The following is a 27,881-nucleotide window of genomic DNA, read 5'->3' on the forward strand; positions in this document are numbered from 1 at the left end:
TTATTTGTTTAATTATGCTGAAAATTTTTTGAATAAAAATAAAAAATAAAATATTAATAAATAAAATAATAATTATTAAATTTATTACTGTTTAGTAATTAAATAATATTCTTAAAAATAATAATACTAATGAAATTTTTTTTATCAGCAATAGTATTACAATTGCAGTTAATGTTTAATATTATTACTAAAAAATAATACAATTTATAAACTATACAAATTAAATAAATAAAAAGATAAAATTTTATTTAAAAGTTTTATTATGATAGTTATAATATCATATTATAAATATTCAAAATTTATTTATTTATTTGTTGTAGTATTATATTTATTATTAAAATCCTATTTATTATAACTTGTAATATCAATAATTATTTATTTAATGTTATTGTTTTTAGTTTTAATTTTTTTACTTACAAGTTAGTAGTAAATATAATTTATGAAAATATTTATGATATATATTATACTAAAATATATAACGTAATGTATGTATGAAAGTATGCTATGATTGCATTCAAACAGTGATGTCATCGATATGTCTGTTAATTATATAAACAAAACACAACAACACGTGAAACACAATAACAATAATTAATATAATTTTTTTAAAAAATATTTCATTTTACACAATAAATAAAATGATATAAAACAAATACAATTAATATCTAAGTTGTTTTTATTTTATAATATAATAAATGGAAAATTGTTTTCAAATGTTATTTAAAGTTATTTTTTAGTGAATTTTTGTCAATAAGTAATGAATAGAAAACAATACAAACGATACGGTTTTGTGGTCACAGATCGTGATTACGATAAGTGTAATAAAAGATTTAAAAACAATTACAACAAATTTGGTATTACTGTTAACTCTATTAATAATACAAACAATAATTGTCAAGAATTTAATAAAGTTTTGGACAAATGTTTGAATAATTATAGTAAATATGGATTTACTGTACAATCAGTTAATAATAATAATAATAATTCAGACAATTATGAAAAGAGATATACATTTGTTGAAAAAGAAGTGTTAAATCAATCAATTGATTGTCACATAAATGACAAACAAGTAATGAGTGATAAAAGTATTCAAAACGATGTGACAAATACTGCATTCAATACACAATCAGTCAATTATTGTCACAATAGTAATAATATTAATATCAATACTAATAATTGTCTTATAAGTGACTCTCCGTTACATCGACTCATACCTTATGCACGAAATAATTTAAAGGAAAAGAAAATAATTAAAGAAAATAATATTAAAGTAATTAAAGGAAAGTTTAGTAAACATGAGATAAATATATTGAAAGAAAATTGGGATAAGTTTTGTGAAGACTATAACTGCGATGAAGACATGAAAACACGTTTATTAGGATTTTTTGCTTTAAGCCAGAGATATACCAAAAAAGAGAGGACAGACTTTCGTGAATTTATGAGAAGCTCACAGTTTTTGCTGCGATTGGCCAATGGTTTGCCTAACCGTACTATTTATCACATCTATTTTAAAGCAAGAATTAATTTTCATTCATTGAAATATTTAAAAGATTTATCCGACGATGACGTAAACAGTATAAGGCATTATCATTCAATATATGGCGCAAAATGGACTAAAATTTCTGAAAAATTTATGAGTTATCCCATGTCATTAAAGATCTATTATAAAAATAATTTTAACAAAAATGGTGAACCATTTGATAAGGGAAAGTGGAGTCCGGATGAAACTAAACAACTATTGGATGCAATGAGACGAGTGCTGAACACCGATGATCTCAAACAACATATTTATACCAAAAGCATACCGTTTAACCAAATTGTAGATGAAATTGATATTAATAGGAGTTACTATCAAATACATAGCCATTGGTTAGCAAAACTTCGGTGGTCAATAGCCCAATGGGATCAATTAGAGGATAGTTGGACACAAAAAGATACCGCACGACTCATATATTGTCTGTTTAAATATGACTTTACCGATGAATTGGCCATCGATTGGGACGAAATTAAGGAAAAATTTGCAAACATTTCATCGTTTAACGCATTGATGAAAAACTGGCGTTTAATTAAACAAACGGTTCCCTCATTTGAAAGCAAATCGTATAAACAAATTATTGATTTTCTTTATAACAACTTTTTGCCACAATTTATCACTAATAATGATAGAGGTATTGACTATTTGAAAGAATTTGAATTGTTTTTCAATGATTAATCAATTTTAAGTAAATAAAAACAATAAAAATTTATAATTTACTACTTATTATAACAATAATTATAAAAACTATAAAAACTGTTATTTGTTTATACTTAATAGGACAATAATATTTAATATTATCATAATATGTCAATCATAAATATTAGTTAATATACAGGTAAATGAAAAAAATATAGTTAACGTTAAAAATATCTATTAACCTAAGCCTATATATAAATGTTATTTAATTACTTACTGTATAATTTTCATTTAAAGTTCAAATTTTAAACTATGTTTATTACTATTTATAATAAAATTTTGTTAAATATAATTTTAAAAAATAAAAATTAGTCATTTAACTGCAGAAAAATACATATAATATATTAATATATAGCGTACTGTATGTATGAATGTATGAAATTATTTTCAATTCAAACAGTGATGTAATCATAATGTCAGTCAATCAATGAAAACAACAACACGTGAAACACAATAACAATTATTAATAATTGATAAAAAATTTTTTTTTAAATATTTCATTAATAATATTAACTGTTATATTATGTAATAATATTTTTCCAGTGTGTGAAACAATAAATAAAATGGTATAAAACAAATACAATTATATCTAAGTTGTTATTATTATTATATAATAAAATAAATGTAAAAATGTTTTCAAATGTTTTTTAAAGTTATTTTTTAATGAATTTTTGTCAAAAAGTAATGAATAGAAAACAATACAAACGATACGGTTTTGTGGTCACAGATTGTGATTACGATAAGTGCAATAAAAGATTTAAAAACAATTACAACAAATTTGGTATTACTGTTAACTCTATTAATAATACAAACAATAATTGTCAAGAATTTAATAAAGTTTTGGACAAATGTTTGAATAATTATAGTAAATATGGATTTACTGTACAATCAGTTAATAATAATAATAATAATAATTCAGACAATTATGAGAATAGACAGACAGTTGTTGACAAAGAAGTGTTAAATCAATCAATTGATTCACAAATGAATGACAAACAAGTAATGAATGATAAAAGTGTCGCAAACTGTGTGACAAACAATGCGATTACAAGCATTGCATTCAATACACAATCAATTAATTGTCAGAATAATAGTAATTTTAATAATAGTAACAACAATACAAATAAATGTCTTATAAGTAACTCTCCATTACATCGACTCATACCTTATCCGCGATTAAATCTAAAGGATAGGCAATTAATTAAAGAAAATAATTTAAAAATACTAAAATTAAAATTTAGTAAATATGAGTTGGAAATATTGAAACTAAATTGGGATCAATTTTGTAATGAATTTAATTGCGATGAAGACCTGAAAACACGTTTATTGGGTTACTTTGCATTCAGTGATAGATATACCAAAAAACAAAGGAAAGAGATCCGGGAATTCATGAAAAGTTCACAGTTTTACCTACGATTGGCCAATGGTTTGCCTAACCGTACGCTTAAACAAATTCATGACACCGCTAGAAATAATTTTCATAAATTAAAATACATTAATGACTTATCAGATGATGTCGTCAACAGTATAAAACATTATCATTCAATATATGGCGCAAAATGGACTAAAATTGCTGAAAAATTTATGTGTTATCCGCTGACATTGAAATGGTATTATAGTAATAATTTTAATAAAAATGGCGAACCATATGATAAGGGAAAGTGGAGTATAGATGAAGACAAACAACTATTGGATGCAATGAGACGAGTGCTGAACACCGATGATCTCAAACAACATATTTATACCAAACAATTACCGTTCAGTCAAATCAGGGATTTGTCGGGTTTGAATAGGAATGAAAATATGATATCTAAACGTTGGAGAAGACACATTAGATGGCAATTAGCACAATGGGATCAATTAGAGGACAGTTGGTCTAAGAGAGACACCGCACGACTAATATATTGTTTGTTTAAATATGAATTCACAGACGAGTCAGCCATCGATTGGGACGAAATTAAGGAAAAGTTTGCAAACATTTCATCGTTTAACGCATTGATGAAAAACTGGCGTTTAATCAAACAAACGGTTCCCTCATTTGACAGCAAATCTTATAAACAAATCATTGATTTTCTTTATCATAACTTTTTGCCACAATTTCTGAAAACTGATGACGACTTAAAAGAGTTTGAAATGTTTTTCGATAACTAATACTTACCGGTAATTAAAAAAAATTTTATAATAATAATAGCGTTTATTTAAAAATCATTTTTTTAAATACTATCGTAAATGTTATAATTATTGTATTTTTTATTATAATATACGGTAATACATATTAATATTTAATTATAATTATTAATAAAAAATAGTTTCAAAATTTCCAATTATTGTTTATATCTCTTATTTTTGTTAAAAACAAGTTTTTGCTCATTTAACTAAAATTCATTAATTTTATTAATTAAATTATTTTATTTAAGTTTTTCATATATATATATGTTATATTAACTGATAATTTCATTGTAGACTTTAAGTTGTTTTGTTTGAGAGGTTTTTTTTTTCATTGAAGATAACTAACACACAACTTAATGATCAGACAAAAAAATGTTTAATTATCATTCACTTAATAGTACATTGAATTCATGGTAAATATCTGTTAAAAATATTGATATGATATGATATAAAGCAAACATTGATTTTTACAGTATTTTTAACTAATAATATTAATAAGTAATAAGTGACACATAAAATGAGTGTTTATATATAAATATTTATATCTGTTTTTAATAGAAAATATGTGTTTTAAATTAAATAAAATTATTATCAGTTAACAAAAAAAAATTCAATTCAATAATATGAATAACAAGTTTGTCATTATAAGTAAATAAAAATAATTTTTCGGAAAAAATAACAAATATTAATATTTAGTTTATTATAACTTCATTTTTGTATTTTTAATTTAATTCTAAACAACAAACTTTTCCTAAAATGAAAAATTATTTTTACTTATATTTATTTTAATTAATAAATAATTTTGAAATTAATCCAATTATTTCCTAGTTTATTAGGATTTAAATATATATACAAATATATAAGTAAATTATACAATCAATTATACAGTCAATTGAAATGCATGTGATTGTTGTGAAAGACTCGGACACCGGTTATACTCAATTGGACGGCAAAGATGGCAACGATAACAATGCCGGCACTACTGGTCGACATCACAATATTGCCGATGAAAATGCATTGCTTGATGATGGCGATGAACATGGCGACGAGCACCGGGAGATAGTGTGCAGCTGTATACTAGGTGTCGACAATCAGCCGAAAAAACGCCGCTCAATACCCGATATGATACCGGCTTTCGGTATAATGATGTCGATATTCAGTGTCGTTAGCTTTTCGGTGGCCAGTCTTATAGTCAAAGTTCTGACTGATTTGCACTCTCTGGAGGTACTGTCCATTAGGTTTGTATATAATTATTATTTTTATTATTTATAAAATTAATTAATTTTTATACATTTAATAGTTTATTAAAAATATTTTTTGATGAAAAAAATGTTTACCAAGTTTTATAAAACATAAATAATGAAAATTTTAAAAAGTTTTTTGAGAAAAATTAGAATAAATAACTAAGCAATTTATAGCCAACTTAAAATATAATTTTATAATATTTATAGAAATTTTTAATTAAAAATTAATTATTTAATAAATCATTATATATAAAGTAACATTAATAACTAATAATTTATCATTAACTTAATTTATTTATTGTATACAAATTAATATTACTTAGTTTATAAAATTACAGTTTATAAGTTTAATTATTATACTGTAAATAAAATTTACAATAATTTAGTAAAGTGTACTTGTATGATATTTATAATAATTTATACAAATGTGCTAGATATTTTTATATATATACAGTATATATTTTTAAAAACTTTTACAGAAACTTTAAATTAATTTTAGTATGTTAAAATATTTTAAATAGATATATATTTTTTAACTTTAATTTTAGATATGATTTTTTAAATAGTTTTTTTACAAAATATATAAATATTTTTTTAATCTTTTAAATTAAAAAATCTATCTAGGTCAATAACATTTATACAAGATCAAATTAAATTTTTTTTAAAGATAATTTATAAATCATAATAAAATACATCCTGTTTATAATTTAAAGTGATACATTAATTAAATGTTATATTTAATTTACAATATTTATCATAATCACAATTAATAATTCATATTACATAATAAATAACAACAATAATTATATATATACAGTAGCAATAATTTATATATAAATAATAATAATATGATAATAACAATTGTGTACTAATTTTTTATCACTTATCTATCATCATAAAAAACCTACAGGTGCGCATTTCAAGTACTATTCTACATTGTGCCAATCATCCGGCACCGTCTACCCATATTTGGTGTACCTGGCCACCGTTTTGATCTATTTCTACGTGCATTTGCCGGTACATCGGCTGCCATATTCATCTATCAGGCCTATCGACTGATACCACTAGGCGATGCCACTACCATACAGTTTACAGCACCAGTAGTCGTCATATTTCTGGCCGTATTTGTACTGAAAGAACCGTTAACTTGGCTACAGTTTATCACCGGTATTATTACACTGGGCGGTGTCATCATCATTGCACGGCCAGAGTTTATATTCGGTAGCGATCCGTTTTCGGCTCCGGGACGTACTGAGGGACTAATATTTTCGGTAATAGCTATGCTGTCGACGGCAACTGTTATGTTGATTTTGAGGAAATTGCGTACAACACCCATACCAGTGGTTTGCGTATGGTTTTCCACTGTAGCAATGCTGACCAGTTTAACAGTGGTACTATCGATTGGCCAGTGGCGATGGCCGCACGGTTGGTTTCAGTACTGTATGCTCGTAGCTATCGGTATACTCGGCATAAGCGACCAGTACTTTATGACTATTGCACTGCATTATGAAAGTGCCGGACCGGTAGCCATCACACGTACCCTAAATATTGTATTGGCATTCATATGGGATGTAACCATAATTGGCGAACAATTTGATTTGCTTAGTGTTGTCGGCGCTATAGTTGTCTCCTTTTGTATAGTACTGTTAGGTGTGTGCAAATGGAAAGCCGAAAAACCTGAACAGTTTGACAGATGCCGGCGCCGACTGTGTTGTTACTGTTGTTGTTGTCCCGATAGACAGGACCTCTACAGGGAACAGGAGGAAAGCGATGTACTTATTATACACAGACAGTCGTCTCAGGCATACTATGATAGTATCGATGATAAGAGAAGAGACTCGACAACTACTGGAGAAGGAGTAGTGGTGGCCGGTCTGCGCATACCATCAGCCAAATCGTCGACAATGAAACGCGAAGAAAGTTTTGCTAAGCTCAGGGATGACAGTCCCGATATTGTGGTCGAAAAAAATAGTTGAGTATAAATATATTGTTTTATAGACAAAACCAATTTTTTAAATGTTTGCATTAGTAATAAATTAATTAATTTTCTTTTCAATTATATTTGTTTTCTTAGAGTTACTGTTTCCTTGATTTGTTATATTAAAAAAAACAATTTTGTAATTATTAACTATAGTTTTAATTATTATAGAATATTTTTAATTAATGTATTAAAATTATATTTTGATGTAATTTTATTGTAGATTTTCTATTATTTTTTAGAAATTTTTATCATGTTCACATTTATATTTGTTAATTATTATCTTAATGGTAGAAATGAATCTCATAAGTATTTATTTCTATTTTTTAAAAATTAAGTAATTATTATTACAAATTTTTGTAATTTAATTAAAGCATTTATATATCCATTTAATGTTAATATTATATATATATATTATTAATTTAATTTTTAAAAATTTTATAATTAAATTAATAATATAAGTATATCTTGAATAAATAATTAAATTAATATGTTGTATATTTACTGTTATATCTATATCATAATTGTTTATCACTTTAATTACTATAAATAAAATAAAATAATTATTTACATAAAACAAATTTTATATCATTATTTAATTTTACAAACTTATTTAAAATATTAAAATATTTTTGTAATCTCTAAACAATATATAGTAAACAACAAAAATTATATACTGAATGATTAAAAAAAATGTTGAACTTTTTTGTGTAAAAACAAAAATGTATATTAAATTATACTATTAATAGTATTTATACTGTATACAAAATGCCAAATTATAAATATTGATAATTTAATAGTTTGGTTATAATATATACTTATATATATATATATATATATATATATATATATATATATATATATATATATATATATATATATATATATATATATATATTATAACTATTATATTATAGTAAAAAATCCAGCTATTACTGGTTATTTTATTTTATCAATACTTTATCAATTGATTAATTAATATCATTGTTTAACTTTACTATAACTTATGCATACTTTTTTAATATACAAAATTATAAATTTACTGTATATTTATAATATAACTTATTAGCAAAAAAAAATAATTATTATCATAACTAACAACTCCTTATCATATCTTTAGTGTTAATAAAACTAATATTTTTTTAAAAAAATTATCTATTTTATTGACTTTAAACACATGCATTCAAATTAATTATGATTAATATACTTTATTAGAAAAATATGTACTGATATATTTTTTAAAAAAATATATTAATTATTTTAAAATTATACAATTACTAATATTTTGTAATTTCTAATTACTAAACAAAATTATTTTAGAAATTAATATAACAGTAATATCTTTTGTTTTGTAATAATAATAATTATTATTATTATTATTACAAACGATATAATTTAAAGTCTAAAACTAATTAAAAAGAAAAATTAATACATAAACATAAAACTTTTTTGTTTACATTTACTAAATATTAGATTAATTATAAAATAAATGTAATGATAGGTATATATATATATAGATAGATATATTTGTATATATATACAAATATATCTATATATAATTAGATAATTAACTAAAATATTTATGATTAGATTTTTTTTGTTGAAAATTTTCTTGAAAATTTATATCACCAAATAGTACAGTATATTATAATACAAATAAACTAACGAATAGAGTAGTATTAATATTTGATGTTTTAATTGTTTGGTTAGACACTTAAATTTTACACATAAAAGACACCATCAAAATAAAATCAAATCAAATAAATCAAATCAAAACCATTATTATTGTTTGTTTGATATGTGAGACAACAAAACACTTGATCTGTGATTTCTGCGGGAATTTACGTTTATAAGTGAAATTCATTGATAGAAATTGAAAGCCAATTAATTGTGTGTTGAAAGTCATTGAAATTAATAAAATAAATTTCTAAATATTTATTTGATAATATATTTTGTGAAAAACATTATTAAATTTGAATAGTAGTAATAATAATAGTTATGTTTAAATAAGAAAAAACCAATTAAATATTTAATCTTTTTTTTAGCTATATAACTAAATTTAAATTTAAAAAAAACTTAAATAACTATTAATAAAGTAAATATTAAATTTTTTATACAATGAAAAATAATAATAAACTTCAGTGCGATATAAGCGGCAAACAATTGCCAGCAAAAAATACAAATCAAATAATATATGCGGAAAAAAGTTTGGACATTAATAATCACAATGAAGTAATCATTGATTTGTTAACTACTATTGATAATACTAAATGCAAGGAACGGGATCATAATGTTATGACAACAATTGCAGCGCCAGTAGTCGTAGTAATTAATAATAATAAAAAATCGGTCCAAAAAAATTGGATCAAATGTTTACCGGAAAACATACCGGCGTTTGGCATCATTTTGATGGCATTGAGCGCTACATCCTATTCGTTGGGCAGTCTTATCATCAAATTGTTGCCAGAATTGCATTCACTGGAAGTCCTATTTTTTAGGTCTGTGTGTATGTGTGTGTGTGTCCTTCACATTGAAAATAAATTTTATTTATATTAAAGTATATATTTTTTTTAAAAAACATTATTTTCATTAACATTATTATTAGTATTAATAATTATGAAATATGTTATTAAAATATTATAATTAGTTTATTTAGTTTAGATTAAGTTAGGTTATAATCTAAGCTTTACTATAAAAATATACATTTAAAAAAATTTAAATAATGCATTTATAAATGTTTAAACAAACGGTAGTTTTATGGAAAATAGAAATTATACAAAAAATAAATATAAAAAATATTTAAATAATATTCTATAGTAAACTATAATTATTAATAATACAATAAAAAATAAAGTTTCAAACTATCTATTAATTATCACAAACAAAACAACAAAAAATGCTAAATGTCTATAAAACTGTATCTAACCTAACCTTATCCTAACTGTTCAAAATTATATCCAGATGTACGGTCCAATTCCTGGTAAACTTGGTCTACGCACTGGTCAAAGGTCAACCACTGGCCGGCGAATCGGGTTCGCGGGTTCAGCTATTTATGCGCGGACTCTACGGTACCGTATCATCGATGGGCAGTTTTATGGCCTTCGGTTTGATACCATTGTCCGATGCGACAACCATACAGTTTTCGTCGCCCGTATTCGTCACACTGTTTGCCTATTTTATACTGAAAGAGCCGCTAACAATACTCCAGGTGCTGACCGGAACCATAACGTTGTCGGGCGTTGTGGTCATTGCCCGACCAAAACTTCTATTCAGTCCAAACTATGTCATACCGTACGGCCATATCGAAGGCTTACTGTCGGCAATTATGGGTGCGTTTGGCAACGCTATGGCCATTATTACACTGAGACGACTCAAATCGGCACCGGTAGCCGTAGTTGTTGTCTGGTATTCGGTAGCCATAATGATTGCTACGTTGGCCACACTGCTAATGTGGGATCAATTCAGATGGCCAGTCGGTTGGCGTGTGTGGACACTATTGTTGGCCATCGGTATTACCGGTATCGGCGATCAACTTTTTATGACAGTAGCCTTGCGATACGAGAGTGCCGGTCCGGCATCGATAGCCCGCACACTGACCATAGTATTATCATTTGTATGGGACGTACTGGTGCTGAACGGCGCGTTTAACGGTACAGCAGCTATTGGTGCAGCTCTGGTATCAACTGGTGTCGTCATTTTGGGCGCCTATAAGTGGTCAGAGGAAAAACCTGAACAATACAAACGTTTAAAAGAGTGGTGTTTGTCCTGCGGGCGGCACCGGTAGACAAAAAAAATAATTCATAATAAACTATTTAGTTAGTCATCTAAAAGTAATCATTACTGAATGTAATTAATAATATACTTTATATAAATTTATTATAAATAGAAATACTACTAAACTAATATTGTATTTACATTTAATTATAAATTAATAAAATTTTAGTTTTTATTTGTTGTATTTCATATATATATATAGCATTAATTTCAGTGAATAAAAATTAACTATTAATAAGATTTATTTATTAATTTTTATACAATTATTTTTTAAAATTAACTTTTTATAATTTATAAAATTGTAAAATTAACTTAGGTTTTTTGATATTGATAATAAATTAAATATTTTTTTTCGTTTTAAAATTTATATATGAATATTCAATATACTTATACATATTTATTACATAAAATAAAATATTTTATTAATATAACGATTAATTTGATTGTTTTGTAGTTTTTTTAAAAAAATCAATAAATTACTGTATTTAATATTATACTAAAATTTTTTTATATTTAAAAAAAATCAATAAATAATAAACTTCATTACATTATAAATAATTAGGGAATAAACTTAAGTAAATTTGTAATGTATTTTAAAAACAATTATAATTATTTATTTAACCAAACATATTGATAAACAATAAATAATTATTAAAACACATAAACAAATAGAAAAATATTTCAATACTAATAATAGGAAAGTAATCATAACAATAGATACCAATCACTGGTCCAGTCGATAGACGTTCAATAAACTTATCAATAGTTAGTTGATATCTGATTGGCATAACTGGCCATTGATTTAGATACCGGTACATCAGTGACAGTGGTCTATGAGCCTGTTTGTTAACAGCTATAATAGGCAGCGACAATATAAATCCAAATACTGTCAAAATCAGTCCAAATATCAATAGTATAAATCGTACAATCAGTCCAAATTCAATGTGTCTGAAACAGTATAATATAAATATGAAATTAGTAAACCATAGATAATAGGTTAGGCATATCCAGGCGCACAGATAATTGTTGACATTGGCTATCATAGTGCTAACATAGTAGTGCTCATGTATGGTGCTTAACAATTTGCCAATATTACCCTGTTTGAGTGCACAGTTAAATTTTTGGTTAACTTCCCATAATTTTAACAATAAATAAACTATAGACACCGCAATTATTATGCTCAGATAGCTTACTATTGATATCAAATGTATAGCACCTAATGCACCGATTATTGTCCAATAAATTACATTGACCATGGTGATATTTGGATAAAACCAATAGTAAGCTGACATTGTTAGCACTGTATGTTGTATAATCAGTGTTATGTAGGAAATTTTATTAAATAATTGCATTCAATAGATATTTAATGTATTAGTAAAAATCAGAAAATATCTATGATTTAGATAATTTAGCGGTGATTTAATCTTATCATATTTGATAGCATATATGAATGACCAAAATTTATGGTATTTATCATCACCATCACTGTAATCCTGGTATAACCAATTGACAAAACATAGAAACCAGTAGCCAAAAAATAGGACCAACCAATAGGAAAATAGATATCGATTGCCCAATAGTTCAGTCCAATCGCATACCAGTGCCAACCATAGCCGACTATCAGTAGATCCACTGATAACAAATCGGATAATATTTACTAAACAAATCAATTTCATTATCAATGATATACACAATTGCTTTCGATTATATGGTCGCCTATAGTATTGGTCATCAATAGTGGCAAACAATGTCAGATAATTGCTTTGATTAAAGTGTTCAATACGTGTAATTATATTATAAATATTTAGATTTAAATTTAGATAAACTAACAAATAAATGGGAAAACTTATTATAAATATTATAATATTAATAATGAATTTTATTATTTTAATAGTGAACTTCATTTTATAAATAAAAAAGATTACTTAAAATAATTAATAAAATATTTTTCTAGTTTGCTTTTAACAATTATGTTTAAAATAGTATATATATATATATATATCAGGGTTAAGTAATGGGGGGGTAAGGCCAAAATACCCCCCCTAAGATCGAGAAATTGGGATTTTACCCCCTCCAGACTTTTTGACCAAATTGAAAAAATTGTCGCTTAAAAACGAGGAAAAATGACCCCCCCCCCTAAAATTTCGGCGCCGAGGGCGCCGAAAATTTTTTTGAAATTTATAAAAATTTTAATTTTAGTTGATACTATTTTTGTAAGTGTTTTTATGTTTTTAATATTTATAAAAATCTAATTATTGGTTAAAAATAGTTAAAATAACGTTAAAAGTCATCAAAAAATAACATTATTTTAATTAAAATAAACTAAAAAATTAAAAATTACCTATTTGTTGAAAAGAGTAATCATATTACAATTTAAATATAAGTTTAAGAAGTTAATAAAACAATAAATACTTATGTTTTTATTAATAATTTTTAAATTTTAAATAAAAAATTTAAAAATATTTTCAATTTTGTACTTAATATAATTAAACTTTAACGAAATTTGAGTTAAATAAGTAGTATTCAGTCAGTATTTGTATAAAAATAAAAATATATAACAAACTATAAACATTAAGTATTGTTTAAAAAATTAATTATGTTAAAAGTTAAAAATTATTAAAATACTAAAAATAACTCATAGTGTATCATTAATGCTTTTATCAACTATTTTTAAATCTTAAATTATTTATAATAACATTATTTTATTTTTTTTTTGTTAAAATTTAAGTTTTTATTAATTTTAAAATTTTTTTTTAAAAAATATTTATTTTTTGTTAAAATTTAAATTTTTGTTAATTTTTAAGTTTTTTAAGTTTTTTTTTATATTTTTGGAAATTTTACCTATTTTCCCGGGAATTTATACGGGAACTTGTGGGAATTTTATTGAATTTACATGGGAATATTCGGGAACTTAAGGAATTTTTAGGGAATTTTCTCTAGACCCCCCCCTTGATTTTGGATTTTTTAAAAAATTGCCGTTTAAAAATGCAATAAAAATCTTACCCCACCCAATACCCCCCCCCCCCCAAGATTTTTTGAGAATTTTGTAAATTTTACCCCGGTCTACCCCCCTAAAATCCAAAACCTTGCTTAACCCTGATATATATATATATATATATCAAGTAAAATAGATTTTATACTATTATAAATTTTGAAAATTTGAAGTTCAAAAATAGTCGATATATTGATTAATTAACATTAAAAATAATATTGTTTTAAGTATATCATTAATAATTATTAAAAAATCAAACATTTTTATAATAATAATAAAAGTCAATATGTAATAAAAATGTTTGATTAATACATACACTAAATTTTAATTATACTGAACAACTATATATTAATATTATAATAATATACTGTACTATTATATAATATATAATTAATATTTATATTGTATGATTTAAAAATAAATAAATAATATTTCTATAGTTTATTTTTACAATTAAATGATTACTTAATAAAGTACTATATATTTCATTAATAAAATTTATATATTTATACAATTAAATCTTTTTTATGAAATAAAAATTTTAGTCTATTTTGATTTATATAATGATTATATTAATTGTTATATTAGAAAAACATAATAAAAAACATTAACTATTTATTACAATAGTGTTAATAAATATATGACTAACATTAATTAAATAAATTCAACCAAACATATTAATAAACAATAAATAGTTGTTAAAACATATAACAATATATAAAAATATTTCAATACTAATTATAGGGAAAAAGTCATAACAATATATACCAATCACTGGTCCAGTCGATAGACGAACAATAAACTTATCTATAATAAGTCGTTGACTAAGTGACATAACTGGCCATTGATTTAGATATCGATAAATCAGTGATAGTGGTCTATGGGCCAGTTTGTTAACTACAATGATGGGCATCGACATCAAAAATCCAAATACAGCCATACACACCACATAGATTAATAGTATCAATCGTATAGTCAGTCCAATTTCAATGTGTCTGAAACAGTATAGTATAAATATGAAATTAGTAAACCATAGATAATAGGTTAGGCATATCCAGGCGCACAGATATTTGTTGACAGTGGCTATTATAGTGCTAACATAGTAATGCTCGTGTATGGCCTTGATAAATTTTCTAGTATTACCTAATTTCAATGCACTGATAAAATTTTTGTAAACCTCCCATAGTTTTAATATAATATAGCCAATAGTGATTGAATTTATCAAGCTTAAATAAATAATTATCGATATTAAATGTATAGCACCTATTGCTACAATTAAGTTCCAGTAAACTACATTGATCATGGACATATTTGAATAATACCAATAGGCTATCATTGTTAGTAATGTATTTTCAATTATAATTACTAAATAAGCTAAATGATAAAATAATTTTATAAGCACTAAACTCAGTGTATTTATGAAAATCAGATAACATCTATTGTGTAAATAATTTAATGGATATTTTAGTCTATCATATTTGACGGCATAGATAAATGACCAAAACTTTTGATAGTCATCACTGTAGTCCTGGTATAACCAATTGATACTACATAGAAACCAGTAGCCAAAAAATAAGGCCAACCAATGAGATAGTAGATATTGATTACCCAGTAGTCTTGTCCAATCGCATACCAGTGCCAACCATAGCCGACTATCAGTAGATCCACTGATAAAAAATCGGATAATATTTGGTAAACAAATCAATTTTATTATCAATGATTTCCACAATCGCTTTCGATTATATGGTTGCCTATAATATTGGTCATCAATAGTTGAAAACAATATCAGATAATTGCTTTCAGCAAAGTGTTCAATACGTGTGATTATATTATAAATATTTAAATTAATGTTTACATATATAATCAAATAAGTGGGTATACTAATTATAAATATTATAATATTAATAATGAATTTTATTGTTTTATTAATGAACGTCATTTTATCAAAGAAAAAATTACTTAAAATAATTAATAAAACAAACATTTTTCTAGTTTGCTTTTAACAATTATGTTTAAAATATAATATTGTAGTATATATACAGTACAGTTATAATCAAATAAAGTAGATTTTATATTATTATAAATATTAGAAATTTGAAGTTACAAATTAGTCGATATATTGATATATTGCATTATTAACTTTAAAATTAATATAGTTTTCAGTAAATCATTAATAATTATAAAAAATCAAACATTTTTATAATAATAATAAAAGTCAATAAGTTATGAAAATGTTCGTGTAATACATTAACTAAATTTTAATTATACTGTTCAGCTATATATTAATATTACCATTAATAGTATAATTTAAAAATAAATAAATAATATTTCTATAATTTACTTTTACAATTAAATAATTATTTAATAAAGTATATGTACTATATGTTTCACTAATAAAATTTATAAAATTATGATATATAAATGTATTAATAAAAATTTATAAATGTTGTAATTAATTTAATTTATAAACAAATAATAAATTTAGTTCTAAAATTACACAACAAAATAAATATAAATTAATTTTTTTTGTGTTAACATAAATGACTACAAAATTATTAGTTAAAATGCATTTATATCTTAATATTATAAGTTATTATTTTGAATAGTGTATTATTTATTTACAATACATTAATTAATTAAATAGCTTATTGTTGTGCAAATTAAAATATATTTTACTAAATAAAATATACAGAAATAATATAAATAAATAAAAATATAAATTATGTTTGAATTTATTAGCTATAAAATAACGGAGGTTTTTTATTATATAATAAAATATTTTATACAATTAAATATTTTTTATCAAATGAAAATTTTAGTCTATTTTGATTTATATAATAATTATAATAATTGTTATATTAGAAAAACATAATAAAAAACATTAACTATTTATTACAATAGTGGTAATAAATATATGACTAACATTAATTAAATAAATTCAACCAAACATATTAATAAACAATAAATAGTTGTTAAAACATATAACAATATATAAAAATATTTCAATACTAATTATAGGGAAAAAGTCATAACAATATATACCAATCACTGGTCCAGTCGATAGACGAACAATAAACTTATCTATAATAAGTCGTTGACTAAGTGACATAACTGGCCATTGATTTAGATATCGATAAATCAGTGATAGTGGTCTATGGGCCAGTTTGTTAACTACAATGATGGGCATCGACATCAAAAATCCAAATACAGCCATACACACCACATAGATTAATAGTATCAATCGTATAGTCAGTCCAATTTCAATGTGTCTGAAACAGTATAGTATAAATATGAAATTAGTAAACCATAGATAATAGGTTAGGCATATCCAGGCGCACAGATATTTGTTGACAGTGGCTATTATAGTGCTAACATAGTAATGCTCGTGTATGGCCTTGATAAATTTTCTAGTATTACCTAATTTCAATGCACTGATAAAATTTTTGTAAACCTCCCATAGTTTTAATATAATATAGCCAATAGTGATTGAATTTATCAAGCTTAAATAAATAATTATCGATATTAAATGTATAGCACCTATTGCTACAATTAAGTTCCAGTAAACTAAATTGATCATGGACATATTTGAATAATACCAATAGGCTATCATTGTTAGTAATGTATTTTCAATTATAATTACTACATAAGCTAAATGATAAAATAATTTTATAAGCACTAAACTCAGTGTATTTATGAAAATTAGATAACATCTATTGTGTAAATAATTTAATGGATATTCTAGTCTATCATATTTGATGGCATAGATAAATGACCAGAACTTTTGATAGTCATCACTGCAGTCCTGGTATAACCAATTGATACTACATAGAAACCAGTAGCCAAAAAATAAGGCCAACCAATGAGATAGTAGATATTGATTACCCAGTAGTCTTGTCCAATCGCATACCAGTGCCAACCATAGCCGACTATCAGTAGATCCACTGATAAAAAATCGGATAATATTTGGTAAACAAATCACTTTTATTATCAATGATTTCCATAATAGCTTTCGACTATATGATCGCCTATAGTATTGGTCATCAATAGTTGAAAACAATATCAGATAATTGCTTTCAGCAAAGTGTTCAATACGTGTGATTATATTATAAATATTTAAATTAATGTTTACATATATAATCAAATAAGTGGGTATACTAATTATAAATATAATAACATTTATAATGATTTTTACTAGTTTATTATTAAACATTTTTTAAATAACTAATTATAAATATATTTTAATCTTTATAAATTGTTTATAAGATATGTGTATTATTTTTTTATTTAAAAATTTGTTGTCACAATCAATCAAAAATTAAAATAAACACATATTTTGCTAAATAAATAAAAATAATTGTAATTAAATGTAATAGTATTAATATATCTATTTTCTATAATTTACAATAAAAAAATCAATTAAATAAATATATAAATATTTAAGTGAAAATAATAAATTAAACTCTAAATTGTCGATTATTATATAAAAAAAAATAAAAACAAAAAATAGTTATAATTATTTATATCATACAGATATTTTTGTATTATTTATATAACAATTTTTAAAAAATAAAAACTATTATAATATTGAAATATATCTAAAGTCACAAATCTAAATAAATAAGTAAAAATTTTCTAATAATTTGTTAATACTAATATTAAAGCTAATGTATAATTATTGCTAATATTTTTTTCTACACTGTAGACATGCAAAATTTACATTAAATAAATTAAGTAATAAAATTATGTACATTACATTATTAGTTAATAATATCATTATAATTTATTAATATAATATTAAATTTTATTATTAATATATAAATATATAAATACATGAATATTTTTTTTTATTATTGAAACATGCAAAATTTCTATTATATTATTGTAGAATTATTTAGTTTTTTTAATAGAATAATTTCTTAAAATAACTACTAAAATACAATAATATATTTTTATAACTACTAATATTTGATTTTTATAATATAATTTTTTTTTAATAATTAATACCAATTTAATACGGAATACAAATATATTGTAATTAAATGTTTTTAGAAATCAATAATATGTTTTATATGAAAAATATTATATGAGTTTTTTTAGATAAAATAATTATATCAACAATAATAAATAATTTTTTAAATATATTAATTATTATATCTTACAATTTAATATAATAATAAAAATAATTTAATAATAAAATTACTTATTAATATCATATTAAAAAGCAATTAAAAAGCAATTACTATAATTACATTCACAGTATATACTCTATATATGATATATTATAAAATTAACTACTTATATTTTTAAAAATTTAATATTTTTTTTAATATAATAATTTAGTTTAAAAACAATATGTAACTTTAATGATTTAAAATAAAGTCATAATTAAAATATAGTTAATTGCAGATATGTGTACAAATTGATAAAACTCATAACTAGTCATCGGAAACAAATTATAACAATAGAGTCCAATCACAGGTCCCGATAGTCTGTCCATAAATTGTGAAACTTTTAGTGCCATTCGTGTATTGTTTCGTTTATATCTACTATTTTGAGCAAAATATCTAAACATAATATCATAGGACTTATGTGCCGATTGACTGACACGAGTGCACATAATAGTCATCATAATGACAGCACAAAAACAAAATACAGTCAAAAACAAATAAAACAATTGACCAATAGATGTGGTATCAGATTTATAGACACCATATAGTATAACCTGAAATCCAGGTGTGGCCATATAGTAGAGTACAAATAAAATATAACAAAATGTATGATTAAAATCACGGGTCATGTATTCAACATATTTGTGTTCAACAATTGCTTGCCATAGCTGTAGACTATTACCAGATTGGAGACTGATTTCAATTTTTCTATTAATTTCCTTAAATTTTAGTTTCAAATAATAGGTAAATGTTAGCCAAAATGTTACGCCACCCCATAACAGGCTAAATATTTGTACTAACATTATTAGTTTAAGTAATATCCAAATTATTAGCATTACTAACGATTGTCGGCTATCATCATCATCAGCATCGGTAGCAGTCATATATGCTATTATATTACAAATTGAATGGACAGTTATGGTTAGGATAATCGACTGTTTGAATAAATGTTTTATACAAATCATGAACTGTAGTTTTATATGTTTAGCAAACTTTTGTTTATTCATGTAATTCAATGGATGTATAATACGATTGTGTTGTATTAGATGAGACAACCATATTATGTATAGACTATTATCAATATCATGATAGTGTAATACTATGCCAATAGTCCAGCCAACCATTGATATACAGATAAGCCAGGTATGGGCCATCAGCTCGTTGCCCATTATGTGTACATATGGGCACAGATAGTATTCAATGTATGGATTATAGCGATAGAAAACTATTAGTAAATAGCGCACCGGGACTAATAGGTATAACAGTTTTGCCATAATTAGCGCCAAATAGATATGTATGGCAATTGGTTTACCGTAAACATAGTCAACATTATTTCGGGTGACTACTAAATATTTACTACAAAATTTATGTAAACTATTCAATGTATTACAGATATTTTGATTTAAATTTAGCATTTTTAAAAAAAAAATATAGCTATATTAAAAAAGTTTTTATTTAAAATAAATTAAATAAAATGTGAATACTTTAAAAATTAAAATGAATATCTAAGTAATTATGTTTTGCTATAATAATAATACTATTATGATTTTATTGATTAAAAAAATAATATTTTAAATATAACTTTAATAAAATTTTATAAAAATTGTAGTTAACTAAATAAATATTTACAAATTATTGAATTTAGTTCTATTTATAAAATATTAAATTTTATATAAATACAGATACTGTATATATAAATATAAAATAGTTGATAATTTATTTGAAAACAAAATATTATTTGTAAAAAACAAAATTATAATACAGTAATTAAAAAAATGAAGTAATTTAAATCTATTAATAAATTTATTATTACATTATTATTATTTTAATTCATCGGCACGTTTGGCAGTCATTTCGATGGCCGACATGACAAGTCCGGCGAAACCGCCCGATTCGAGTGCGTGTAAGCCGTGAATTGTGGTACCGGCCGGTGAGGTCACCTCATCGCGCAATGCAATGGCATTTTGACCCGATTTTTCAACCATAAGTGCGGCGCCCTATCGATAGAAACAATAGATAATAATAACAAATATAATTATAAATAAAATTTTTTAAATTAAACAAATCATTTACTTTGACAGTCTGTGCGGCAATACTGGTGGCCACAGTACGCGATAAACCCATTTTGACTCCGCCGTCGGCCATGGCGTGTATCATCGTATAGACAAACGCTATGCCACTGCCGGCCAGTCCTATCACGGCATTAATTAGTTGTTCATCGTCGACAAACTCGACCAAACCTAACGGTGCCAACAGTTTGCTGAGAAACTCTTTGAATGATCCGTTGCTATCGGAAATGTTGTCAATATAAGCGCCGCACACACCAGCGCCCACCTTAACAGCCGTATTGGGCATCAATCGGGCAAACATTATGTTTGTTTTGCTAGTTTTGACCAACTCATCGGGAAATATCTGGCGCACCAAACATAGTTCAATGCCGGCCATCACCGACAAAATGACCAATTTATTAGTCATATGTAAGAGTGAGTCGATATTCACAAGTGCTGATCCATTGTCGATGTCCAGCGACTTCTTGTAGACACTGGGTTTGACACAGAGAAACACTACTTTAGTTGTGGTGACAATGTTTTTTGGTGCCAAATATGCAAACAGTTGGTTATTATCGGTACAGGTATGACAACCCAATTGCTAATCCATTGAATTAGATTTCATAGAAATACAGACAAAAAAAATAAGATATATTAATAGATTTATAGGTATTCTAGTAGTAATGAGATATAATATCATACCTGCCATCGGCTACCGATCCTCAATGTCGGCGAACTGGCGCTTATCTGTTGAGGACTTACGATACCTACACAAAGAGATTGATTGGGCCATCAAATCAAACCACTAAATCAGTAATTATTATTTGTATAATATATTAATACTTTACCGGTACTGATGAGACCGGTGGCCAAAGCCAGCGCCATATTTCCGGCGCCGATAAATCCAATCAAACAGTCGTTTAGATTTACAGATTCCATGTCTTATTCGGTAACCAGTGGTCAGCGGTAGTAATAAGAGACCCGATAGGAGATTTCACTTTTCAGAAAAAATTATTAAATTAATAATATTAATTAAACTTTCCTTTTTATGACATAAAGTATGAATTAATAAAAATCCAAATATTTTTGAAAACCAGTTTTTCAAAACTATTATTATTATTACTGTATTATTATAAACTTATAAATATAACGGTAATATTAAATTAAAAACAATTACCGATAATACTGTATATTAAATAGAAATACTAAATAAACATAATTTTTTATGTAATATTTTATTAAATATTTAAAAAAAAAAATTATTTGTACATATTTTTATAAAACATATATTAAAAGTCATTGTATTTCATTTACTGATTCAAAAAAAAATAATAAAATAAATAAGGAAAAATTTTCTAATAATATTAACCTAATTTAAAAATATTATAAATATGTAGATATATGTAGTAAAACAAGAACAGGTAATATAATATAATTTTATATAAATTAAACAATTTTTAAAATAAAATATTACAAATGTTATCATGTCAGTTGTGACTTTTATTTAGTAAACATTTATTTTATTATATTAAAATAACTATTGATAATTATTACCAGTAATATATTTTAATAATATATATATAAGCAATACTGTATAACTGTAAACGATATTAACGATAATATCATATCATAATTACGGTAATCTTTAAATATAAAAATAATTTTTATTAAATTTTTAATTAATTATAAATATATAAATCTAATTACGGCAATAATGTATTACAAAATCTATAAAATAATATTACCGGTAATAACAAATAAAATGATTATTCTATTGTATATAAATTTATATTAGAAAAAAAATATAATTCATAACTAAAAAAAATAAAATCTTTAAAAAATCCTATTATTATTTGAAATCTTCGGCCCGTTTGGTGGCCAACTCGATGGCAGACATGACGAGTCCGGCAAAACCGCCCGATTCGAGTGCGTGTAAGCCGTGAATTGTGGTACCGGCCGGTGAGGTCACCTCATCGCGCAATGCAATGGTATTTTGACCTGACTTTTCAACCATAAGTGCGGCGCCCTATCGATAGAAACAATAGATAATAACAAATATAATTATAAATAAAAATTTTTAATTAAACAAATCATTTACTTTAACAGTTTGTGCGGCAATACTGGTGGCCACAGTACGCGGTAAACCCATTTTGAGACCGCCATCAGCCATGGCGTGGATAAACGTATAGACAAACGCTATGCCACTGCCGGCCAGTCCGCACACGGCGTTCAAGAGGTGTTCGTCATCAACAAACTCGACCAAACCTAACGGTGCCAACAGTTTCTTCAGAAAACCTTTGAACGCATTGTCTCCACGAGCGCTACCGACACTTTCGATGCACGTACCGCAGACACCGGCGCCAACCGATACGGCCGTATTGGGCATCAGTCGGGCAAAAACTATGTGTGCTGGCGATGCAAATCGTTGATCGGGAAAAACCAGACGCCGTACCAAACGTAGCTCAACGCCGGCCATAACCGACACAATGACCAGTGTATTAGTCATGTGTAGAAGTGAATCGGGTTTTACGAGTGCGGTCGCCGCCGATCCATTGTTATCGCTGTCCACTGACTTCTTGTAGACATTAGGTTTGACACATAGAAACACTACTTTAGTTGTGGCAAAGTTTTGTGGACCCAAATGACCAAACAGTTGGTTATTATCGGTACAGATATGACAACCCAATTGCTGATATATCAGTAGATTTCAATAGATATATAAAAAGTTATTTATTTAATATTATTAGTAATGAGATATCATATATGATATGATATATGACATCCCTGTCCTCATCAGACATAAAAGTCGATATAATAAAAGCCATAACACATACCTGCCATCGGCTACCGATCCTCTGAGTTGGCGAACTGGCGCTTATCTGTTTGGGATTAATGGCACCTATTGATGATGAGAAGGAAGTGGATGATGGATTGACCACCAAATTATCAATCAATCAATCAATAAAACCTCTTATTTTTTTAATTGGCAATACATTACGTGAACCGATGAGACCGGTGGCCAATGCCAGTGCCATATTGCCGGCGCCGATAAACCCGATCAGACATTCGTTGAGATTCACTGATTCCATGTCGTTTCAAACCCACACACAGACACAGACAGAACCGATCGGCCGGTCAGTGGTCAGACAGACAGACAGCGGTAATAATAATTGACCCGAAAATGATTACAATCACTGTTACAAAAAAAAAATTTATATTAAAAATAAATACCAATTTTTTTTTGTAGACTTAATTGTATTGAAAGTATATAGTAATGGAATGAATGAATGTCAACAATATGTAGAATAGTAACTGTACTGTAATCATTATAACATACAGATATTTACTTATTTAGAGTGCAATTTTGGTACATTTTATTACTACAACATTCTAATAGTGTAACTATATAATTTTCATATATATAAAAGACCCGTATAATTGTTGATATGATAAATACTGTAATACTGTAAATAAAAACTATAATAGAGTTTAGTATTTAAAATAATTTAATTATATATTAAAAATTATTTATTCAATGAAATAATTTAATATTTATTATAAATTATGATTTAATTAAATAAATTAATTATTTATTTAATAAAAACTATTGTTTGTTTAAAACTAGTCACAGTATATAAACATAATAATAATACCCAAATGTTATGTAACAGTCAATAGGACTGGTTATAGCTTGGACAAATTGGAAACCATGGTCACCAGTTTCTACAGTTTCACCAATAATTATTTGGCTTTTTTTGGCAATTATTATAACTATTTAATAGAGTATAAAAAATTATCAATCAATACACTAGTAATAATTGTAAAAAACAATATTATAATTACTAATGAATATTGACAACACTATTGTATCTCTATAATAATTATAATTATTATAGAGATACAATAGTGTTGTCAATATTCATTAGTAATTATAATATTGTTTTTTACAATTATTACTAGTGTATTGATTGATAATTTTTTATACTCTATTAAATAGTTATAATAATTGCCAAAAAAAGCCAAATAGTTATTGAAATAGTTATTTATTTTCTTATAATTATTTGCAACTGATATATAATTCACTTGTTTTCAGCGTATTTACAAAAAATGATTTATATAAATAAACTAATTATTTTTATTGTTAAAAAAGTAATATGAGTTGATAACAGTTTACACATTTTATATAATTTATATAACTATTATTTTTTGTTTTTACATATATTTGTGCAATATTTTACAATTTAATGCTTATATTTTTCAAAATAATTGAAATAGTTATTTATAAGTTTTTATAGTATCTAACCCAACAAATAGTTATTTATAGTTATAATAAAATTTCGGAAATAGCGTCCACTGGTCAACTTCGGTGGACATACTAAGTCCCAGTTATAAGCTTTAAACCGACAAAATAATTTTTTTTAGTTGGAAATCAAGACACAAATTATTACTATTAACACTATTATTACTAATTATTTTTGGGGATTAATACTATACTGTAATTTTATTATTCTTATTATTTAATACTCATAATGTTAACCTTAAAGAGTACTGTGCTTAGAATTTGCATAAAACTGCTAGACCTAGAATTACTTACTATACATATTTATTGTACTTTTATTTTTTTATTATTATTAAATAAATACTGTTATATTAAACTTCAAAAAACGGAATACCTTTTATTTTAACTCAACGGTAAGTTCAACAGTATTGGACGGTTTCTATCTACATATAGATACCGGTTGTGTTTCATCGGCTCGTATCGGACCACTGGAGCGTATAAAGTGGCTACAAATTGGTGCAACAAAACGCAATATTATTAAATTATTTATGATAAATATTTGCATAAAAACTATATTTAGAATTTTATTTATTATATTTATAACTAATTTTCATATACTTATATATAAATAATATGTTTGAATAATATGATAAATATTAATTAAATATATAATAACTATATTTTATTTTTTTACTAAAAATAGATTCAATAAATAGTGTAGACTAGTATACAGTAATTAATGCTTTATTACTAATAGTTATACTATAAAACTATATTATAGTTAATTATTTTTAATCTATTATAATATAATGAATAACATCATACAGTTATCAATGAATAATATATTTAAATTTAGTAAAAAATATTTAGTAATTAGTCGTGATTTAGATAACTATGTTTTGGGAAAACCTATTAATAAATATACATATATATTAATAGTGATGTCAAAATTATTTAGTATATTAGAACCGATCAGATTTATATTAATCATAATATACACAAATAATTCCCATATTTGGTACTACATGTGCCCATATGTACACTTGTTTGGCAATAAACTATTAGCTCATACATGGATTATTGTAGTTATAATATTTTTTTGGATAATAGGTATGGTATTACACTATCAGGATTTCCATAACAATATACCAATGTTTCAATGGACTGATTTGATTAGACAAAACACAATACAATATCCATTAAATCGTTTAAATAAACGTAAATTTGCTAAACGACTTCATATATTATATAAAATATTAGTTAAATATTTATTCAAACCGTCGGTAATTATTAACATAGTTATACATACAATGTTTAATACGATAGCATATTATATGTATAACAATGGCAAACAACAATCACCAATAATGTTAGTATTATGGTCATTGATCTTGGTCAGTCTATCGATTCAATTATTTAGCTTACTATGTGTGGGCACAACATTTTTTATATCGTTAAACTATTATTTGAAATTAAAATTTATGGAAATTAATAAAAAAAATTGAAATCAGTCTCAAATACAGTAATAATAATAATAATAGTCTACATCTATGGCGTGCTATTGTTGAACACAAATATATTGAACAAATGACCCGTGATTTCAATCATACGTTTCGGTATATTTTGTTTGTACTCTACTATATGGCTACCCCTGGCTTTCAGATCATACTCTATGGTGTCCATCGATCAGACACCTCATTAATCGGTCGATTATATTATTTATTTTTGACAGTATTTTGTTTTAGTGCAGAAATTATGGTTACAATTATGTGTACAACTGTCAGTTCATCGGCCCATAAGTCATATACAAAATTGTTTGCATATTTTGCACGCAATAGTTGTTATCGACGACAAAACACACAAATGATAGTAAAAGTATCACAATTTATTGATAGACTATCGGGACCTGTGATTGGCATCTATTGCTATAATTTGTTTCCAATGACTAGTTATGAATTTTATCAATTTGTTTATATATCCGGTTCTAACTATTTTC

The 27,881-nt window shown here is 24.8% G+C and overlaps 6 protein-coding genes across 8 annotated transcripts; 4 read left to right on the forward strand and 2 right to left on the reverse strand.

Annotated features, from left to right (window-relative positions):
* Positions 1-757: 757 nt before the first annotated feature.
* On the forward strand, positions 758-2,212 carry LOC128963703 (transcription termination factor 1-like). The gene is made up of 2 exons (XM_054310216.1): positions 758-854; positions 966-2,212. Exons 1-2 carry the CDS (start codon positions 758-760, stop codon positions 2,210-2,212), a joined length of 1,344 nt encoding a protein of 447 aa, XP_054166191.1.
* A 705-nt stretch (positions 2,213-2,917) lies between these two features.
* Positions 2,918-4,384, forward strand: LOC128963704 (transcription termination factor 1-like). The gene is made up of 3 exons (XM_054310217.1): positions 2,918-3,014; positions 3,126-3,260; positions 3,543-4,384. The coding sequence occupies exons 1-3, from the start codon at positions 2,918-2,920 to the stop codon at positions 4,382-4,384; spliced, it is 1,074 nt and encodes a 357-aa protein (XP_054166192.1).
* A 734-nt stretch (positions 4,385-5,118) lies between these two features.
* Positions 5,119-7,737, forward strand: LOC128963705 (solute carrier family 35 member G1-like). The gene is made up of 3 exons (XM_054310218.1): positions 5,119-5,640; positions 6,557-7,617; positions 7,721-7,737. Exons 1-3 carry the CDS (start codon positions 5,300-5,302, stop codon positions 7,735-7,737), a joined length of 1,419 nt encoding a protein of 472 aa, XP_054166193.1. The 5' UTR covers positions 5,119-5,299.
* A 2,005-nt stretch (positions 7,738-9,742) lies between these two features.
* Positions 9,743-11,408, forward strand: LOC128963706 (solute carrier family 35 member G1-like). Its single transcript, XM_054310219.1, has 2 exons — positions 9,743-10,122; positions 10,586-11,408. Exons 1-2 carry the CDS (start codon positions 9,743-9,745, stop codon positions 11,406-11,408), a joined length of 1,203 nt encoding a protein of 400 aa, XP_054166194.1.
* Positions 11,409-21,378: 9,970 nt separating this feature from the next.
* On the reverse strand, positions 21,379-22,545 carry LOC128963707 (pyrroline-5-carboxylate reductase 3-like). The gene is made up of 4 exons (XM_054310220.1): positions 22,455-22,545; positions 22,309-22,373; positions 21,632-22,207; positions 21,379-21,555 (listed from the first exon to the last, which is right to left on the reverse strand). The coding sequence occupies exons 1-4, from the start codon at positions 22,543-22,545 to the stop codon at positions 21,379-21,381; spliced, it is 909 nt and encodes a 302-aa protein (XP_054166195.1).
* Positions 22,546-23,452: 907 nt separating this feature from the next.
* On the reverse strand, positions 23,453-26,300 carry LOC128963140 (pyrroline-5-carboxylate reductase 3-like). Of its 3 annotated transcripts, none has more exons than XM_054309625.1 (5): positions 26,280-26,300; positions 24,575-24,800; positions 24,441-24,505; positions 23,705-24,295; positions 23,453-23,632 (listed from the first exon to the last, which is right to left on the reverse strand). In XM_054309625.1, exons 2-5 carry the CDS (start codon positions 24,693-24,695, stop codon positions 23,456-23,458), a joined length of 954 nt encoding a protein of 317 aa, XP_054165600.1. In that variant the 5' UTR covers positions 24,696-24,800; positions 26,280-26,300; the 3' UTR covers positions 23,453-23,455. The 3 variants fall into 3 exon arrangements, with proteins under 3 accessions (XP_054165600.1, XP_054165599.1, XP_054165601.1); XM_054309624.1 differs by lacking the exon at positions 26,280-26,300 and adding an exon at positions 24,856-24,867; XM_054309626.1 differs by lacking the exon at positions 26,280-26,300 and having other exon boundaries at positions 24,605-24,869.
* Positions 26,301-27,881: the final 1,581 nt, after the last annotated feature.

This window comes from Oppia nitens, unplaced genomic scaffold (genome assembly GCF_028296485.1).
Source record: "Oppia nitens isolate AA-2021 unplaced genomic scaffold, nextdenovo-longstitch-racon4-pilon3 scaffold7_pilon_pilon_pilon, whole genome shotgun sequence".
Taxonomy (NCBI): Eukaryota; Metazoa; Arthropoda; class Arachnida; order Sarcoptiformes; family Oppiidae; genus Oppia; species Oppia nitens.

What these genes read in the sequence shown, in the direction of transcription:
- LOC128963703 (XM_054310216.1), top strand. Translation starts at nt 758, where the DNA reads ATGAATAGAAAACAATACAAACGATACGGTTTTGTGGTCACAGATCGT. An exon ending in AAACAATTACAACAAATTTG is followed by an intron (nt 855 to 965) that starts GTATTACTGTTA and finishes CTGTACAATCAG; the next exon opens with TTAATAATAATAATAATAAT.
- LOC128963140 (XM_054309625.1), bottom strand. Translation starts at nt 24,695, where the DNA reads ATGGAATCAGTGAATCTCAACGAATGTCTGATCGGGTTTATCGGCGCC. An exon ending in GCCAATTAAAAAAATAAGAG is followed by an intron (nt 24,506 to 24,574) that starts GTTTTATTGATT and finishes CATCATCAATAG; the next exon opens with GTGCCATTAATCCCAAACAG. An exon ending in GGATCGGTAGCCGATGGCAG is followed by an intron (nt 24,296 to 24,440) that starts GTATGTGTTATG and finishes CTGATATATCAG; the next exon opens with CAATTGGGTTGTCATATCTG.
- LOC128963707 (XM_054310220.1), bottom strand. Translation starts at nt 22,545, where the DNA reads ATGGAATCTGTAAATCTAAACGACTGTTTGATTGGATTTATCGGCGCC. An exon ending in GGATCGGTAGCCGATGGCAG is followed by an intron (nt 22,208 to 22,308) that starts GTATGATATTAT and finishes TCAATGGATTAG; the next exon opens with CAATTGGGTTGTCATACCTG. An exon ending in TTGCCGCACAGACTGTCAAA is followed by an intron (nt 21,556 to 21,631) that starts GTAAATGATTTG and finishes TTCTATCGATAG; the next exon opens with GGCGCCGCACTTATGGTTGA.
- LOC128963704 (XM_054310217.1), top strand. Translation starts at nt 2,918, where the DNA reads ATGAATAGAAAACAATACAAACGATACGGTTTTGTGGTCACAGATTGT. An exon ending in AAACAATTACAACAAATTTG is followed by an intron (nt 3,015 to 3,125) that starts GTATTACTGTTA and finishes CTGTACAATCAG; the next exon opens with TTAATAATAATAATAATAAT. An exon ending in TGATAAAAGTGTCGCAAACT is followed by an intron (nt 3,261 to 3,542) that starts GTGTGACAAACA and finishes ATTGCGATGAAG; the next exon opens with ACCTGAAAACACGTTTATTG.
- LOC128963706 (XM_054310219.1), top strand. Translation starts at nt 9,743, where the DNA reads ATGAAAAATAATAATAAACTTCAGTGCGATATAAGCGGCAAACAATTG. An exon ending in CTGGAAGTCCTATTTTTTAG is followed by an intron (nt 10,123 to 10,585) that starts GTCTGTGTGTAT and finishes AATTATATCCAG; the next exon opens with ATGTACGGTCCAATTCCTGG.
- LOC128963705 (XM_054310218.1), top strand. Translation starts at nt 5,300, where the DNA reads ATGCATGTGATTGTTGTGAAAGACTCGGACACCGGTTATACTCAATTG. An exon ending in CTGGAGGTACTGTCCATTAG is followed by an intron (nt 5,641 to 6,556) that starts GTTTGTATATAA and finishes AAAAACCTACAG; the next exon opens with GTGCGCATTTCAAGTACTAT.